Raw genomic sequence first — 15508 nt, forward strand, 5'->3', positions numbered from 1 at the left:
CTCCGTCTCCTCCCCCGCGGCGTCCAGCAGCAGCTCAGAGGAGGTGCTCTCTCCAAAGTCCTCAAAGTGCTCCTCCTCTCCGCTGATCACCGTCACCATGGACTGGCTGTGGAGCTCACTGCTCAGGGAGAACCTGGGGGAGGGAGGGAGGGAGGGGGGGAGGGAGGGAGAGGGGGAGAGAGGATGAGAGAGGGTAGAGAGGAGGAGGACGAGTACCCTTTTACACACCTTCACACACACACACACACACACACACACACACACACACACACACACACACACACCCCCAGTATTGCAGGTGTAGGCCTTCAGGTGCAGGCTGTCAGTCTAGGCGTGTGTGTACGGCTCTAGCTAAAGTTAGAGCTAGCATTGAGTTTGGAGACTCTTCACCTGACCATCATGTGACCGTGGACACAGCTAGTCGAGACCTCCCCTCACATACAGGCTCTGTTCTGACCCTAACCCCAACCCCAACCCCAACCCCAACCCTAACCCCAACCCCAACCCCAACCCTAACCCTTCACCAGGAATAGGAACACCCACCGCTCCAGCCCCCGTAGGAGGTGTGCTCAGCTCCTTATTAACATGGCTGCTCCACTGTTTGTTGTCCTTTAGACCCAGAAGCCTGAAAATGACCTTGCAGGCCCCAAATCCCCCAGAGCAATTGGGACTGGGGATTAAGAATACCCCGAAGGAGCAATCTGGACCAGTTGTGCAATCAGTTGTCTGGCAGGGTAATCTCCTAATTCACATTAATCCCAAAGGGATTCTGAGGCATCAAAATGTCTGTCGCTCACCAGCGACAGTGGGTCAGAGTTTAGAAGGTTTGTGGTTGTGGCCTGGGGTGGTCCAGTGGTGCTGGGATGGTCCAGTGGTCCTGGGGTGGTCTTGGGGTGGTCCAGTGGTCCTGGGGTGGTCCAGTGGTCCTGGGGTGGCCCAGTGGTCCTGGGGTGGTCCAGTGGTCCTGGGGTGGTCCAGTGGTCCTGGGGTGGCCCAGTGGTCTAGCACCATGGCCTACAATGCACACATATGCCCATCTGGCCCGTGCCCTGCTGACAGACCCTCTCCTCCTGACTTTCCTGTCTTCCTCTACTCTCTCTATCTAATACGAGAGTGGGACGACCGCACTCCAAAAAATAACCTTTAAAAAAACAAAAACAGGTCTGTGGTTGAGAGGCGGTATCTGCAGCTGCATGTGTTACCTATAAGGTATCTGTCCACAAGGCGGTATCTGTGTTACCTGTAAGGTGTATCACATTGCCTTTCCTGTATGAAATGTGTAAGTCTGACTGACTGATTGGTTGGTTAATTGATGTGGACAGAGCCTTCACAGTGGGGTCTAGGTAAGCGTTAAGCCACAGAGATGACCTTGATAGAAGGGGTCATTGGGAAGCTAGCCAGAGTGTATAATTAGCATGCTAGCTTTCACACAGATACACAGACAGCCATAATTAGCCAGCGGTTTCGCCACTGGTAGAGACCAAGTTTAGCCTGTCTGGGACGGCCGACGAACCGGGCCAGAGGAGTTCAGTAAATACAGGGAGGAAGCTCTTCAGCTCTGTCACTAGAAAGAATCATTAGACCGCCTTCCACCATGAAAGAAAGGAAGGTTAGACAGCCAGCCTTTCCTCCTCGCCCCTGCAGGATATGGAGAAGCTATCCACAGGATGTCCACCTCAACAAATCACCAGGGGTCGTCACTCCTGGTCCAATGACAGGGCGACTCACTTCACGTGTTTACGAGAGCAGAGTCAACAGACGTTTAACCCACTGAAAGCCACCCCTCCAAGTCACCTTCCCCCCCTTACTCAGCACCCCTCCAAGTCACCTTCCCCCCCCCCCTCACTCAGCAACCCTCCAAGTCACCTTCCCCCCCTTACTCAGCAACCCTCCAAGTCACCTTCCCCCCCTTACTCAGCACCCCTCCAAGTCACCTTCCCCCCCTTACTCAGCACCCCTCCAAGTCACCTTCCCCCCCCCCCTCACTCAGCAACCCTCCAAGTCACCTTCCCCCCCTTACTCAGCAACCCTCCAAGTCACCTTCCCCCCCTTACTCAGCAGAATCCTGCAGCAGGGTAGACTGTCACTCTCCTCAGACGCCTCCACTTCAGGACTCAAACACATATCAGCAGAACGTCCTCAACACTGCACAATGGCCATCAGTCACATGCGTTGCCAGGGCTTAATCTATTCTATTCTAACAATGTATTACTTTTGAATGGTGCCTCAGCCAAACACTGGGACACAGACACTTACCCCGGCTATTTTCTATTCTACTCAATCTATTCTCATTAATATACTGTAGTACCACTATTGTCAAAGTGGGGTACATGACTGTTAAAGGTTTGGGAACCACTGCTGTAGTATTGGAATAGTGACTCTGCTCTATTCTACTCTATTCTGATCAAAACTACTGTATTCTACTCTACCTGGCATTGGGACAGACTGAGACTTACCCCGTGCTGAGGTCCATGCTCAGCTCCACGCCGTAGAGGGCTGGGGAGGCCAGGGAGCGCATCCTGAGACTCCTCCGCCCACTGCCCTTGCGCGAGAGCCTTGGGGCGACGGGAGACAGAACCCCTGACAACCAGAGAGGAATCCTGAACGCCTCCCGGGTCACACCAACGCCAGCAAACTACCGGTACGCCACAACACACCGGTCCCGTTAAACGGCAACCCCAAGAAAACTACGCCTCACCGCTTGCTAGGTCACGCCAACCGACTACGCCACGTTACGCCGACTCATCAGACTCCGCCACACGGGTCGGCACTTTGGTAGGCGGAGCCTTGAAACACCCTGAAACTCCTCAAATACGACCAGACTGAATTCTGGGTCCTCACAACGCAGTCGTCGGTCCAGGTCTCCAGCTGGAAGACGCAGGACGCCCAGGTCCTCAGAAACGACCAGGTCCTCAGAAACGACCAGGTCCTCAGAAACGACCAGGTCCTCAGAAACGCCCAGATCCTCTCTATCTTCATAACATACTCGCGTCCTCAGGAGCGCCCAGTCCTCTTGTGCGTGCGTTAGCGTTAGCGCTGGCTAGCTGGTCGTCTGGGGGCTGGCTGTGAGTGGCTGAGGGTTAATCAGATTTAGGGATCAGGAGAAGGGCAGGGGCTCTGACCCCCCCTCCCCGCCCCCCCCCCCCCGCCTTGCCACGGCCGTATGTGTGAGGGCAGTGGGGCAGGACGAGGAGAGAGGGGGGGTGAGGGAGGGGGGGGGGGAGGATAGAGGGAGGAGGGAGGAGGGGTGGAGGAAGGGGGGGGTAATCCTGTTATAGTCCTAATCCCCATGTCAGGGTGGCTGGGGGCCGGCCCACAGGAAGTAGCCAGGCTGTGGTTCTGCAAAAAGGCCTTGTTGTTAACTGCATTTACTGACAGTGTTGAGTCACTGTGTGTGTGTGTGTGTGTGTGCATGTGTAGGAACCAGGACGTGAGTCAAGGTGTTTAAATGAAGGATCACATGACACAGGAGTGTGTTCTTGGTAAAGCGCTGATGCAGCATGTCATTGGGTTTTATAGCGTCATAAACCCATCAACCCTTCCATGGGACATTCCACTGGACCACCACTTCACTTCAATATGATGACTGGAACAAACACGATTCAAAGTCAGTGAGGCTGACCTTTATTTTGATTTAACCCTTATTTTACCAGGTAGGCCGACTCTGATCTGCAGCAGCAGCCAGGGGAAGAGTTTCGGGGGGGGGGGGGGGGGGGAATGAAGCTGTCCTTAAACGCCAGCCTTAATCTCAGGAGAGAAACAGCTGAAGAAGCTCGGGGTTCTGCTGAGGGACTGTATTCCCATTCACAACGTGTCAACCAGATGACGGACATGATTCAGCCACTGGAGAGGTCAGAGGTCACGGGGGAGAGCCGTAGTTCTGGGAAATTCAGCCCGAGAGAAGCAGGCAGAGAAGGCCTTCCATATTCTTGTGAAACACTGATTATACAGGACTGCTGAAACTGGAGAAAGTGGAAGTCTGTCTGTGTGTGTGTGTGTGTGTGTGTGTGTGTGTGTAGAGCTTTAGCTCCATCAGCACTTAGGAAAGAAAAAGCAGGGAACAGGAATGAGGGAGGAAGGACAGATACAGATACGGCACTTTCCCAAAAAAAGGGGAAAAGCCTGAAAAAGAGCAAACTCCACACTTCCTGGAATTCAAGGCTCCACTGTGGAAGGGAAGTCCAAACACATCCCTGTCAACTAGACCCCCTGCCCCCCCCCCCCCACACACACACACACACACCACCACTCCGTCATGGAGCTGGAGAGATAGGCAGACAGGTCACATAGTCAGCAGATAAGGCCTCATTCCTCTCCACTTCCTCCCCCGTGCTTGGCACACACACACACACACACACACACACACGCACGCACGCAGACCTGCACGCACTGACTACAAAAACACACACTACAAAAACACACACTACACCAGGAGGGAAGGGCTTAGGTCTTAGTGGTCAACAAACAGAATCACGTCACCAGATTGATGTTAAAGGCACCTTCACATAAACCTCGACAATCAAGTATCACACTCTGCCTTTACGTCAGTCCTTACCAGAGAGATTAACAACACAGTGCTCTCCAGCCAGCCAGCCAGCCAGCCAGCCAGCCAGCCAGCCAATAGCCAGACAGCCAGCCAGCCAGCCAGACAGCCAATAGCCAGACAGCCAGCCAGTCAGCCAGACAGACAGACAGCCCCTGCGTCTGTCAAGTAGCTATCGCTAACCGTGCCAAGCTAACAGGTGGCTGACGCTAATCTAGCTCCCCAAAGAGAGGTGTGGGGGGGGTGTGATGGGTACACTAATCTAGCTCCCCAGAGAGAGGTGGGGTGGTGGGTGGGTGGGGGGGGGGGGGGGGTGATGGGTACAGGCCAGCACCCACAGAATCAGTACAGTAGGCTAATCACCTTCGCCTTATTTTAACGCTTAACCCAATTATCAGGACGAACCCCACCCAAACATATGCCCAGCCAGGTGCTGTGTCCTAATACGGCTCCCTCTCTTCTCCCTCCTCACAACGTCTGTGTCAAAAGTCAAAACTTTGGATGCACCTTCTCCTTCAATGGTTTTCCTTTATTTTTATTATTTTATACATTGTAGATTAATATTGAAGACATCAAAACTATGAAGGAACACATATGGAATTATGTAGTAAACAAAAAAGTGTTAAACAAACCAGAATGTCTTATATTTTAGATTCTTCAAAGTAGCCACCTTTTGCTTTGATGACAGCTTTTGACTGGTATTGTATATAAGAGTTGTAGAAGACAGGTGGCAGACTATTATACTACATATAAAGAGTTGTAGAAGACTATTGTAGAAGACTATTGTGTCTGTCTCTCTCACCAGAACACATATTTTATCAAGCCACTGATTAGCGACAGGCTTGAGGTCAGTATGAAACATTAACTTACTGTGATCATTGCAGCAACACAACTAAAAAGACCAACAACAGCAAGCCTCAAAAACCCACCGTCCATCCAAGAGAAACACTCAAACTTACAGCCGAGGGATCTGCATTCACACGCTCACAGCAGGGGAGGCTGATGGAGGTAGAAACCGGAGGTCGCGCTCATTGTAATGGATGGAACGGAATGAGGAACGGTATCAAACACGCCTCATTCGCGTGTTTGATACCGTTCCTCATTCCGTTCCATGCATTACAATGAGCCCGTCCTCCGGTTTCTACCTCCCCCAGCCTCCCCTGACTCACAGTGTGGCCTAGAAGGCAGAGGGAGGTTTGTCGAGCTCGTTCAAGGTCCCAGGCCTCTACATTGTGTCTGAGTGAGGCTCTTACTATCTGCTATGCAGCGACAGTGCCAACAACAAGAGCAAAGTTTCCCACAACTTCAGTCTGACTGAGATTGGGCTGAAGCCTTCTATTCTCCAAGCTGTCTCTGTCTGCAAGTGATCCGTCATGTCTTTGAGTGTGGTTAGGACATAAAGAACTGTGAAGATCTGTGATCTGTAGTCTCCACCATCTGTCTCATGGTTAATAAATTAAATCCTCACTCCAGAATAACTCCCATCTCCAGGCTCCTCCCACCCCCAGCCCCTCGCTCCGCTCCTCCGTCACAATCACATGTTCTGTTCATAATCATCATGTTTCGATTAAGCGCCTTCTCTTGAGGACAGCTCTAAATCATGACACGGAAAACCTCAGACTCCGATACTCATCTGTGCAATCGCACAAAAATACATTTCTATGTTTTTAATCAACTGATTAACTAAACACATCCTAGATCCTAGACCCTACATTTTACATCCTAGATCCTAGACCCTACATTTTACATCCTACACCCTACATTTTACATCCTACAATCCTAGACCTTAGATCCTAAAGGGTTCTCCCTGAGGAACGTCAGAGTGTTTCTGTGCCCCACTGTGAACTTGGTGGCGCCACTATGTAAACATCTCAGGGCAAATTAAACTGATATATTTAGTAACGACAGAGTAACTGTCTTTGATCGCTAACAACATCGTTATTAAAAACGAAAGCTAAAGTGTCATGATGTTCCTCAGTGAAATCAGCTGTTTTAGCTGTTATATTTTGCACATCTTGACATGAATAAACGTGAGTGGGGTTTTGATGATGCAATCCAGCGCCACGCTGTTGAAACATTCTGGGGAGAACCCTGTCCCACATCCTAGATGACTATGGATCTATGTGGGTCATGGCAGATTAAAGAAAGGCAATAATAGGTTCCATTACAATGGCCTGACTCTGGGCTTTAAATACACACCCAGTCTACTGAGGGTGGGGGGGGGGGTGGAGACTGTCTAAATAGCTACCAACAGTCCCATACAGGCAGGGGATTGGTTACTGCTGCCACCACCGGTCCCATACAGGCAGGGGATTGGTTACTGCTGCTACCACCGGCACCATAAGGTTAAAGGTTATGGGTGGTGGTCAGGGTGTGGGTTAGGGTTAAAGGTTAAGGGTCGTGGTGCGTACCTGTTGCTGGCGTCCTCGGGGTCGTGCAGCGTGGCCTCGATGCCGCTGTCTGTCTCCACGTCCTCGTGCATCTCGGGCTGCACCAGCGCCCCCGTGTCCTCGTCCAGAAACGTCTCACACTCGCTGTACGTGCTCTCTGAGCCCAGGTACGCGCTGTCTGTCACCTCGTTCTGCTGCAGGACGGACACACACACACACACACACACACACACACACACACACACACACACACACACACACACGGACACACACACACGGACACACACACACGGACACACACACACGGACACACACACACGGACACACACAGACACACACACACAGACACACACACACACACACGCGTCAGGTTATAGAACATACACACTTGCTGTACAGTAGAACAGTTTCCCAGACACAGACTGGAAGATATCTAGAGTTAAGATGAGTCTGTATCCGGGAAACCAGACCTCAGTGTCTCAGATCAGAGGCTCAGTGTCTCAGATCAGAGGCTCAGTGTCTCAGATCAGAGGCTGGAGTTCTACCGTCTCGTCAAGCTAAAGGAAAAAAGGGACACTGCAGATTTCTATTGCATGCTCTTTAAAAACACAAACTGGGGAGCAACTACAGCAGGGGAGGCTGGTGGAGGTAGAAATTGGAGGACGGGCTGATTCATTCCTAATTCCATTCGATCCATTACAATGAGCCTATCCTCCGATTTCTACCTCCACTAGCCTCCCCTGCTGGACAGCACTGCGAGGACAAAGTTATGCCTGTATTTTACTACTGCAGTGATTTAACCTTGTATTCATTTGACCGCTATCTAATCAGAGTAGTGTCATTGAGATAACATCTCCTTCCAGAGAGACCTGACCTGGAGATTACACCTGAGATTACACCTGGCACAGAGTCAGTTAAATACACATCACTTCAACTAGGGAATTATTAACTGCTGACTAAAATAGCCATATAAGAGCTGTTAGCTGGAACCTGGAGTCTCTGTTTGTGTGTGTGTGCATGTCTGCGACGTGTGTGTGTGTGTGTGTGTGTGTGTGTGTGTGTGTGTGTGTGTGTGTGTGTGTGTGTGTGTGTGTGAGTACACGCTAATCGACAGTAAAAACCCTGTAGATAATCCTAACTGACGACTCTGCTGCATGTGATGTTTCTTATTTCCTCATCTTCTCTGTCCCGAGTTCTGCTGACTGACAGGATGTTAATTAGTGCTCCTAAGGAAAGCATTGTCTGAAGACCTCCTGGGACAGATATGAAGAGAATACTTTGCAACAATAAATGATTAACAAGCCATTACTTGAGCGTTAAGCAACCCCAACAAGCCAACTGTAAATAACGGTCATTGTGTATTTAAACGATGCCTATAAATCTGGAGGTGACAGGAGAGAACATCATATTTTCCCAAGTCGCTGTAACACAGAGACTCACAGGCACAGCTAACAACAGACAGAAAGAGGAAAATGGACCGTCCATGTTCACCAGACAACCTTCGCCCATGGATCTAAACACTCTTAACTCTCCAACTACGAGTTCCAGAACCCTCCCCACCTAGAGAGCCAAGTGTTCTATGTGGTGTTTACCTAACAACAACACTCTGATTGGCCACAAAACGAAGCATCATCATTTATGCATTTTATTTGGTGAATAAAGTCACCCTCGGCACTGAAGGAGTTAAGAGCCGCGTCCACACAAATCAAATAAACAAAACCATCAACACACTTTCAGAAACTTGAGATGCGCTGGATATCGTTTGCCTGGTACAACAGAACCGATAGAACAACCCCAGACAGTCCAGGCTAAACCAAGATCACCTCAAACACACTCCTCCACTCTCTGACGTGTGCATCTCGCCCCCGGTGTGGTGAGCAGTAAGAGAGATAGTCGGTCCTACCTGTTTGTCTGTGAGTGGAGCTCCAGCCACCGCCGGGCCCAGAGGGCTGTTAACCATGCCCAGCACCATGCTCTCTGCCTGGGCTTCACAGCCAGGAACACCCCTCTGTCATCACCAGACCCCCACTACTTCCCCTCCTACAGCACTCAGCTCAGCTCAGCCTGGCTTCCTCCCCTTCACTCTCAGGGTCAGAGAGAGAGAGTGAGAAAAGGAGAGAGGGAGAGAAGGAGAGAGGGAGACGGAGAAAGTGCAAAACAGACAGAGAGAGTGTGTAACTATGTAAACTAACACCTAGTTCAGCTCTGTTGGGTTCTCTTAGGGGTGGAGACACAGAGAGAGAGAGAGAGAGAGAGAGAGAGAGAGAGAGTCCGAAGGGCAGGGGAACATAACGTACCACCCGCTCTGCTACCCCCCTACCCCACTACCACCCAGCTACCCCTCCTCACCCTCTACCCTCCCCCTCCCCCCCTCACCCCCGCACTCAACTGGATGGTCAAAACATCCCAGACAGAACAGAGACCCTGAGTTAGAGGGTTGGAACACTGTCCTGTATGAATGAAACAGTGAGCAGTGTCCCTTTAACCTTCTCAGCCTACTGGATGTGAGCTGTGACAGGGTGAATGATTAAGCTACAGTGTGACAGGGTGAATGATTAAGCTCTGTTCCAGCTGTCTCTCACAGTCTCAGACAGCAGAGGACAGCAAGGGCCATATACTGTACCCAGATACAGCTCCAGATACAGATAGGTCATAAACTGACTGGCTGTTTACCTACAGTACAGGAGGTGAACTAGCATGAGGTAATGCAGCTCTCTGAGAGGCCGATGAGAGGGGCGGGGCAACAGGTAGCGTGTGTGTGTGTGTGTGTGTGTGTGTGTGTGTGACAGAGAGAGATAGAAAGAGAGAGAGCGTGATAATGACAGAGGGGGGGGGGGGGGGGTGGGGGGGTACAATCTGTCTGTTTGGGACGTAAACAGAGAGGCTGAGAGAGGAGAGGAGAGGAGGAGGAGGAGGGGGAGGAGGAGGAGGAGGGGGAGGAAGAGGGGGAGGAGGAAGAGGGGGAGGGGGAGGAGGAGGAAGAGGGGGAGGGGGAGGGGGAGGGGTGGGTGTGGTTGTAGCTACCTCACCTCTGCTGTTATGAGAGTAAACAGACTTAGAACAGCCAGGCCATTCACACAGGGGGGGGGGGCGGGCGGGGGGGGGCGACACAGGTGTGGCGTACACTTCAAAAGCCACAGCTCCACTGGCTCCACTCTAAACTCCTGTTTTCAAACAACGTTTCTGAGAAAAACGTCTCAAAAATGTTCATACGAACGGCTGAAAAGGCAGCGCTTCAGGGGCTGAGCTCCTGTGAAGGTGTGGCTCTGACTTCAACACCAGCAACTGGGAACCCAGAGCTCTCCAACACAGCTTCTGGGATTCCTCAGCGACTAACATCAAAAGCGCCCACTAACCCCTGCCTCTGTCTCCAAACGCTATTTCTGGGGTGGAAAACGTATCAAAACGGTTGATCGACAAATAAACAGGATGTATCTGTGCTACGGTAACGCCCTGGGGGGAAAGCTATGGAGGTGTGGTGTACAGAAGTAACAACTAAACAGGGGAGGCTGGTGGAGGTAGAAATCGGAGGACGGCCTCATTGTAATGCAGGGAACGGAGGACGGAATGGTATCGAACATGTGTTTGTTTCCTCATTCCATTCCATGCATTACAATGAGCCCGTCCTCCGATTTCTACCTCCACCAGCCTCCCCTGGAACTAACCTAAACTCCACTACTACATTCAGTCTCTGATACAGCAGAGGGGTTTCTGAGGCAGACTCCAGGGTGGGACTCTCTATTTTAAGCGACCTGTTTTAACTCTGTGCACCTTATCTGTGTAACTGTGTTTCGGGGACTTGAAGGATTGTGTGTGTGTGTGTGTGCGAGTGTGTGCGTGTGCGTGTGTGTGTGCATGTGCGTGTGTCCTCCTAATAAAATAAAATGCCAATTAAATGCCTCTGTGTTTCTCTCTTCCTGAGGCAGGCAGTGACTCTCAGCGCTCTCACAGGACAACAACTGTCACCGCTCAAACAGGATGTGGACCAGCAACAAAACACCTGATGGAAACTATCATCAAATAAACCGCAAGGCCTTTATTATCAAATATCTGGGCTTTAGTGGTGGATAGGAACCTGTGTGTGTGTTTGTATTAATGTGTTTGTGTTTATGTGTGCGTGTGTGTGTGCGTGTGAGAGAGAGTGTGTGTGTGTGTGTGTGTGTGTGTGTGAGAGAGAGAGAGAGTGTGTGTGTGTATTTTTGTGTGTGCGCATGTGTTTTTGTGTAGTCTAGTGTACGTCAGAAAAACCCTTCTCTCCCAGTAGTTCTCAGGGTCTGTGATCACTACTACTGGATTATTTAACAACTCCTAGGCTGCACTGCCCAACCAGACCAGTGGGGGGCGCTGACACTACACACTGGTGGGTTTAGACCCACACACTTGGAATAAGCAAACAGACATACAATGCAATCACATCACAGTGCCTGACGCACACAGAATAGAAGTCGATCCCGGATAGGCCGCAGAAATCATAGTTAAATATACAAGTCTTTGCACAGGAGGGGGCAGGAATTCCAGATATGCTCACCACAGCTGAACTAACATAATGGCAGACACATGTCCAATGCAACCAGGCTCCACAGCCATTCAATATTTTGTCAAGAATCAAGAATTTTGTCATAAGAATGTGAGAATTCAGCCAGATGTCATACGTACAGAGGGGTGTGTGTGTGTGTGTGTGTGTGTGTGTGTGTGTCATGTGGAGTACTCATGCATGCAGTGGTAATGACAGGCTAGCTAGCCAGCCTAGTGAAAGGCTGTGGGATGTGTGAGTGCATGAAGAGGTCAGACTGACCTGCGGTAGATACACTACTGTGTGTGTGTGTGTGTGTGTGTGTGTGTGCGTGCGTGTGTGTGTGTGTGTGTGTGTGTGTGTGTTGGGGCCAGTACGGCTAGACCACACAGAACTATAATGAAGTAGAATTATGTGTGGTGAGCTTTCTGGTGCAAGATGGCTTCCTTGGCATCATCAAGTGGGTGATATCCAAGTGTACATGTGTGTTTTGAGTCTCTGTGTGTGTGTGTGTGTGTGTGTGTGTGTGTGTGTGTGTGTGTGTGTGTGCATGCATATGTGTGTGAATAGCTAGGGAAGCTAGTGTGTGTGTCATATATTTAAATACATTTACCATAACAGTAATGTGTGATCATGACCTGATGAAGATCCTTGAAGGATCAAAATATTTTCTGCCTTATTTGGTTATTTAGTGCCAAAGGTGAATAAAGTCGCCCAAATGGTCAACATTCTAGGGCGCCACGGGTGACTTTATTCAGGAAAAATGCATAAATGATGATGCTTCATTTTGTAGCCAATCAAAGTGTTGTTGCTAGGTAGACACCACATAGAACACTTGGCTCTCTAGGTGGTGAGGGTTCCAGAACTCTTTGGCAGTGAGTTAATAAAACTATAAAAAGCCTCTAATGTGGTTAAAGTGTCACCTTTGACCCTTATTAGTTAAACAGACCGTTATTACTGAAGCGAATGAGTCGATGTAAATGAGTTAACAGAGGTAAATGGGTTAGTAGATGTAAATGAGTTAACAGAGGTAAATGAGTTAGTAGAGGTAAATGAGTTAACAGGTAAATGAGTTAACAGAGGTAAATGAGTTAGTAGAGGTAAATGAGTTAACAGGTAAATGAGTTAACAGAGGTAAATGAGTTAGTAGATGTAAATGAGTTAACAGGTAAATGAGTTAGTAGAGGTAAATGAGTTAACAGGTAAATGAGTTAGTAGAGGTAAATGAGTTAGTAGAGGTAAATGAGTTAACAGAGGTAAATGAGTTAGTAGAGGTAAATGAGTTAGTAGAGGTAAATGAGTTAACAGAGGTAAATGAGTTAACAGAGGTAAATGAGTTAGTAGAGGTAAATGAGTTAGTAGAGGTAAATGAGTTAGTAGAGGTAAATGAGTTAACAGAGGTAAATGAGTTAGTAGATGTAAATGAGTTAGTATATGTAAATGAGTTAGTAGATGTAAATGAGTTAGTAGAGGTAAATGAGTTAACAGGTAAATGAGTTAGTAGAGGTAAATGAGTTAACAGAGGTAAATGAGTTAGTAGAGGTAAATGAGTTAACAGAGGTAAATGGGTTAGTAGATGTAAATGAGTTAGTCGAGGTTCGTTGTGAAGTGTCCGCCGGCCTCTCTCTCCTCCACCCACCTCATCATACTCCTCCTGGCAGCCCACCGCCCCGTCTCCTGGGCTGAAGTGGACGTCATACATCTGGGGCTCCAGACCTGGACACACACACACACACACACACACACACACACACACACACACACACAGAAGGACATGGTCAGCACCACGTACAGTAAACAGAGAAGATGTAGCAGGGGTGGTTTGGAACCATGCTCTGGTGAGGAGGTAGCCCTCTGGTGAGGAGGTAGCCCTCTGGTGAGGAGGTAGTCCTCTGGTGAGGAGGTAGCCCTGCCTGGTGAGGAGGTAGCCCTGCCTGGTGAGGAGGTAGCCCTGCCTGGTGAGGAGGTAGCCCTGCCTGGGACATGGAAGCTCTACTGTCTGGTCTTCGACCTGAGGAAGCCCTCTTGGAAGACCCAAGCGTCTACCCTGGCCAAGTGGGAGAGCCGGGTTCGAACCCCGTCCGTCACAAAAACAGAATGTAAACACAAGCAAACATACAAACAAACCAACCAACAAAGGAAATACCCGATACCCATGGTAAAGACTAACATCAACAGCACCCTAACATGGCGGTGGCACCATGGGGAGGGTTTAAAGGCCTGCAGTGTGGAGGGGAGCAGTGTGGAGGGGAGGGAGGGGAGCAGTGTGGAGGGGAGGGAGGGGAGCAGTGTGGAGGGGAGCAGTGTGGAGGGGAGCAGTGTGGAGGGGAGCAGTGTGGAGGGGAGGGAGGGGAGCAGTGTGGAGGGGAGCAGTGTGGAGGGGAGGGAGGGGAGCAGTGTGGAGGGGAGCAGTGTGGAGGGGAGGGAGGGGAGCAGTGTGGAGGGGAGCAGTGTGGAGGGGAGCGAGGGGAGCAGTGTGGAGGGGAGGGAGGGGAGCAGTGTGGAGGGGAGCAGTGTGGAGGGGAGGGGAGGGAGGGGAGCAGTGTGGAGGGGAGCAGTGTGGAGGGGAGGGAGGGGAGCAGTGTGGAGGGGAGCAGTGTGGAGGGAGGGGAGCAGTGTGGAGGGGAGCAGTGTGGAGGGAGGGGAGCAGTGTGGAGGGGAGCAGTGTGGAGGGGAGGGAGGGGAGGGAGGGGAGCAGTGTGGAGGGGAGCAGTGTGGAGGGGAGGGAGGGGAGGGAAGGGGAGGGAGGGGAGCAGTGTGGAGGGGAGCAGTGTGGAGGGGAGGGAGGGGAGGGAGGGGAGCAGTGTGGAGGGGAGCAGTGACAACTGTGTGTTTGCAGACCAGGACGTCTCCTCACGCCAAAGTCCAGTCACATGATCTTCATTAAACAACAGTGGAGTTACCTGGAGCCCAGGGGGGGCTGGTGGAGGCTGGTGGAGGGGGGACTCGAAGGACGGGCTCATTGTAATGCATGGGACAAAATGAGGAATGGTATCAAATAGGCATGTTTGATATCATTCCTCATTCTGTTCCATGCATTACAATGAGCCCGTCCTCCGATTTCTACCTCCGCCAGCCTCCGCCAGCCTCCGCCAGCCTCCCCTGGTCCTGTGCTCGCTGCTTGGAACAACGGTAATCTTTATGCTCGGTCGAACAATCAACATTATGTAACAACACTTGCGCTCACATTACAAGAGAGTAGACAATGTGACAGTGTGTGTGTGTGTGTGTGTGTGTGTGTGTGTGTGTGTGTGTGTGCTAAATAAAACAATGTGACCAAGTGTGTCCTTTGGCAAAATAAAACACTAAAAGAACAAGAAATGACCCCTATCAAATTCTGACTCTGTCAATAACAGCCTGTCCTGAAAGCACCTGCACACAGGCACTGAAACCTGAGGAGGACCAATAGGAGAGCACCGGAACCTGAGACTGACCAATGAGAGAAGAGTGAAACCTGAGACTGGCCAATGAGAGAAGAGTGAAACCTGAGACTGGCCAATGGGAGAGGAGGGCAATAGGGACAGTCTTCCGAGGGTCAGTGGGACTGGTGTTTTTAGTCAACAGAGCAGTGAATAGGGTCTAGCACCCTGCTGAGAGAGAGAACACACACACACACACACACACACACACGCACACACGCACGCTACTGGACTCTGAGCCTCCTGCTCTTATGTAACCTGCTGCTTTTCATGACTGATACATGTATCCTAAACCCTGGAACACAAGTATAGTGTGTAGAGAGAGAGGGGTGTGTGTGTGTGTGTGTGTGTGTGTGTGTGTGTGTATAGCTAGGGAAGCTAGTGTATGTGTGTGCACACCTGTGTGTCGTGTGTGTGTGTGTGTGTGCCTGCATATGTGTGTGTGTGTGTGTGTGTGTGTTGGCCTGTGTGTGTGCCTGTGTGTGTGTGTCTGCCTGTGTGTGTGTGTGTGTGTGTGTGTGTGTGTGTGTGGAGGAGTTGCCAGGGAAGGTTGCCAGTGCCTGTTGAGGGCACAGTGCTGCACTGCAGTCTGTTGGCCCAGTCTCAAACAGTCACAATGGACCCAGAGTCACTCCATTCACCA

The 15508-nt window shown here is 50.6% G+C and overlaps 1 protein-coding gene across 1 annotated transcript in view; it reads right to left on the reverse strand.

Moving 5' to 3' along the window:
* rab11fip3 (RAB11 family interacting protein 3 (class II)) overlaps positions 1-15508 on the reverse strand; it is a gene marked incomplete at its 5' end in the record, with an annotated part of 48686 nt that overhangs the window by 12906 nt on the left and 20272 nt on the right. The window contains 3 exons of the mRNA XM_083687573.1: positions 1-133; positions 6955-7127; positions 13086-13162. The exon at positions 1-133 is cut by the window's left edge and continues 74 nt beyond it. Of these exons, the coding sequence (XP_083543699.1) occupies positions 1-133; positions 6955-7127; positions 13086-13162 (383 nt within the window). The remainder of the gene's footprint in view (positions 134-6954; positions 7128-13085; positions 13163-15508) is intronic.

Source organism: Argentina silus, assembly GCF_951799395.1.
Source record: "Argentina silus genome assembly, chromosome: 16".
Classification (NCBI taxonomy): Eukaryota; Metazoa; Chordata; class Actinopteri; order Argentiniformes; family Argentinidae; genus Argentina; species Argentina silus.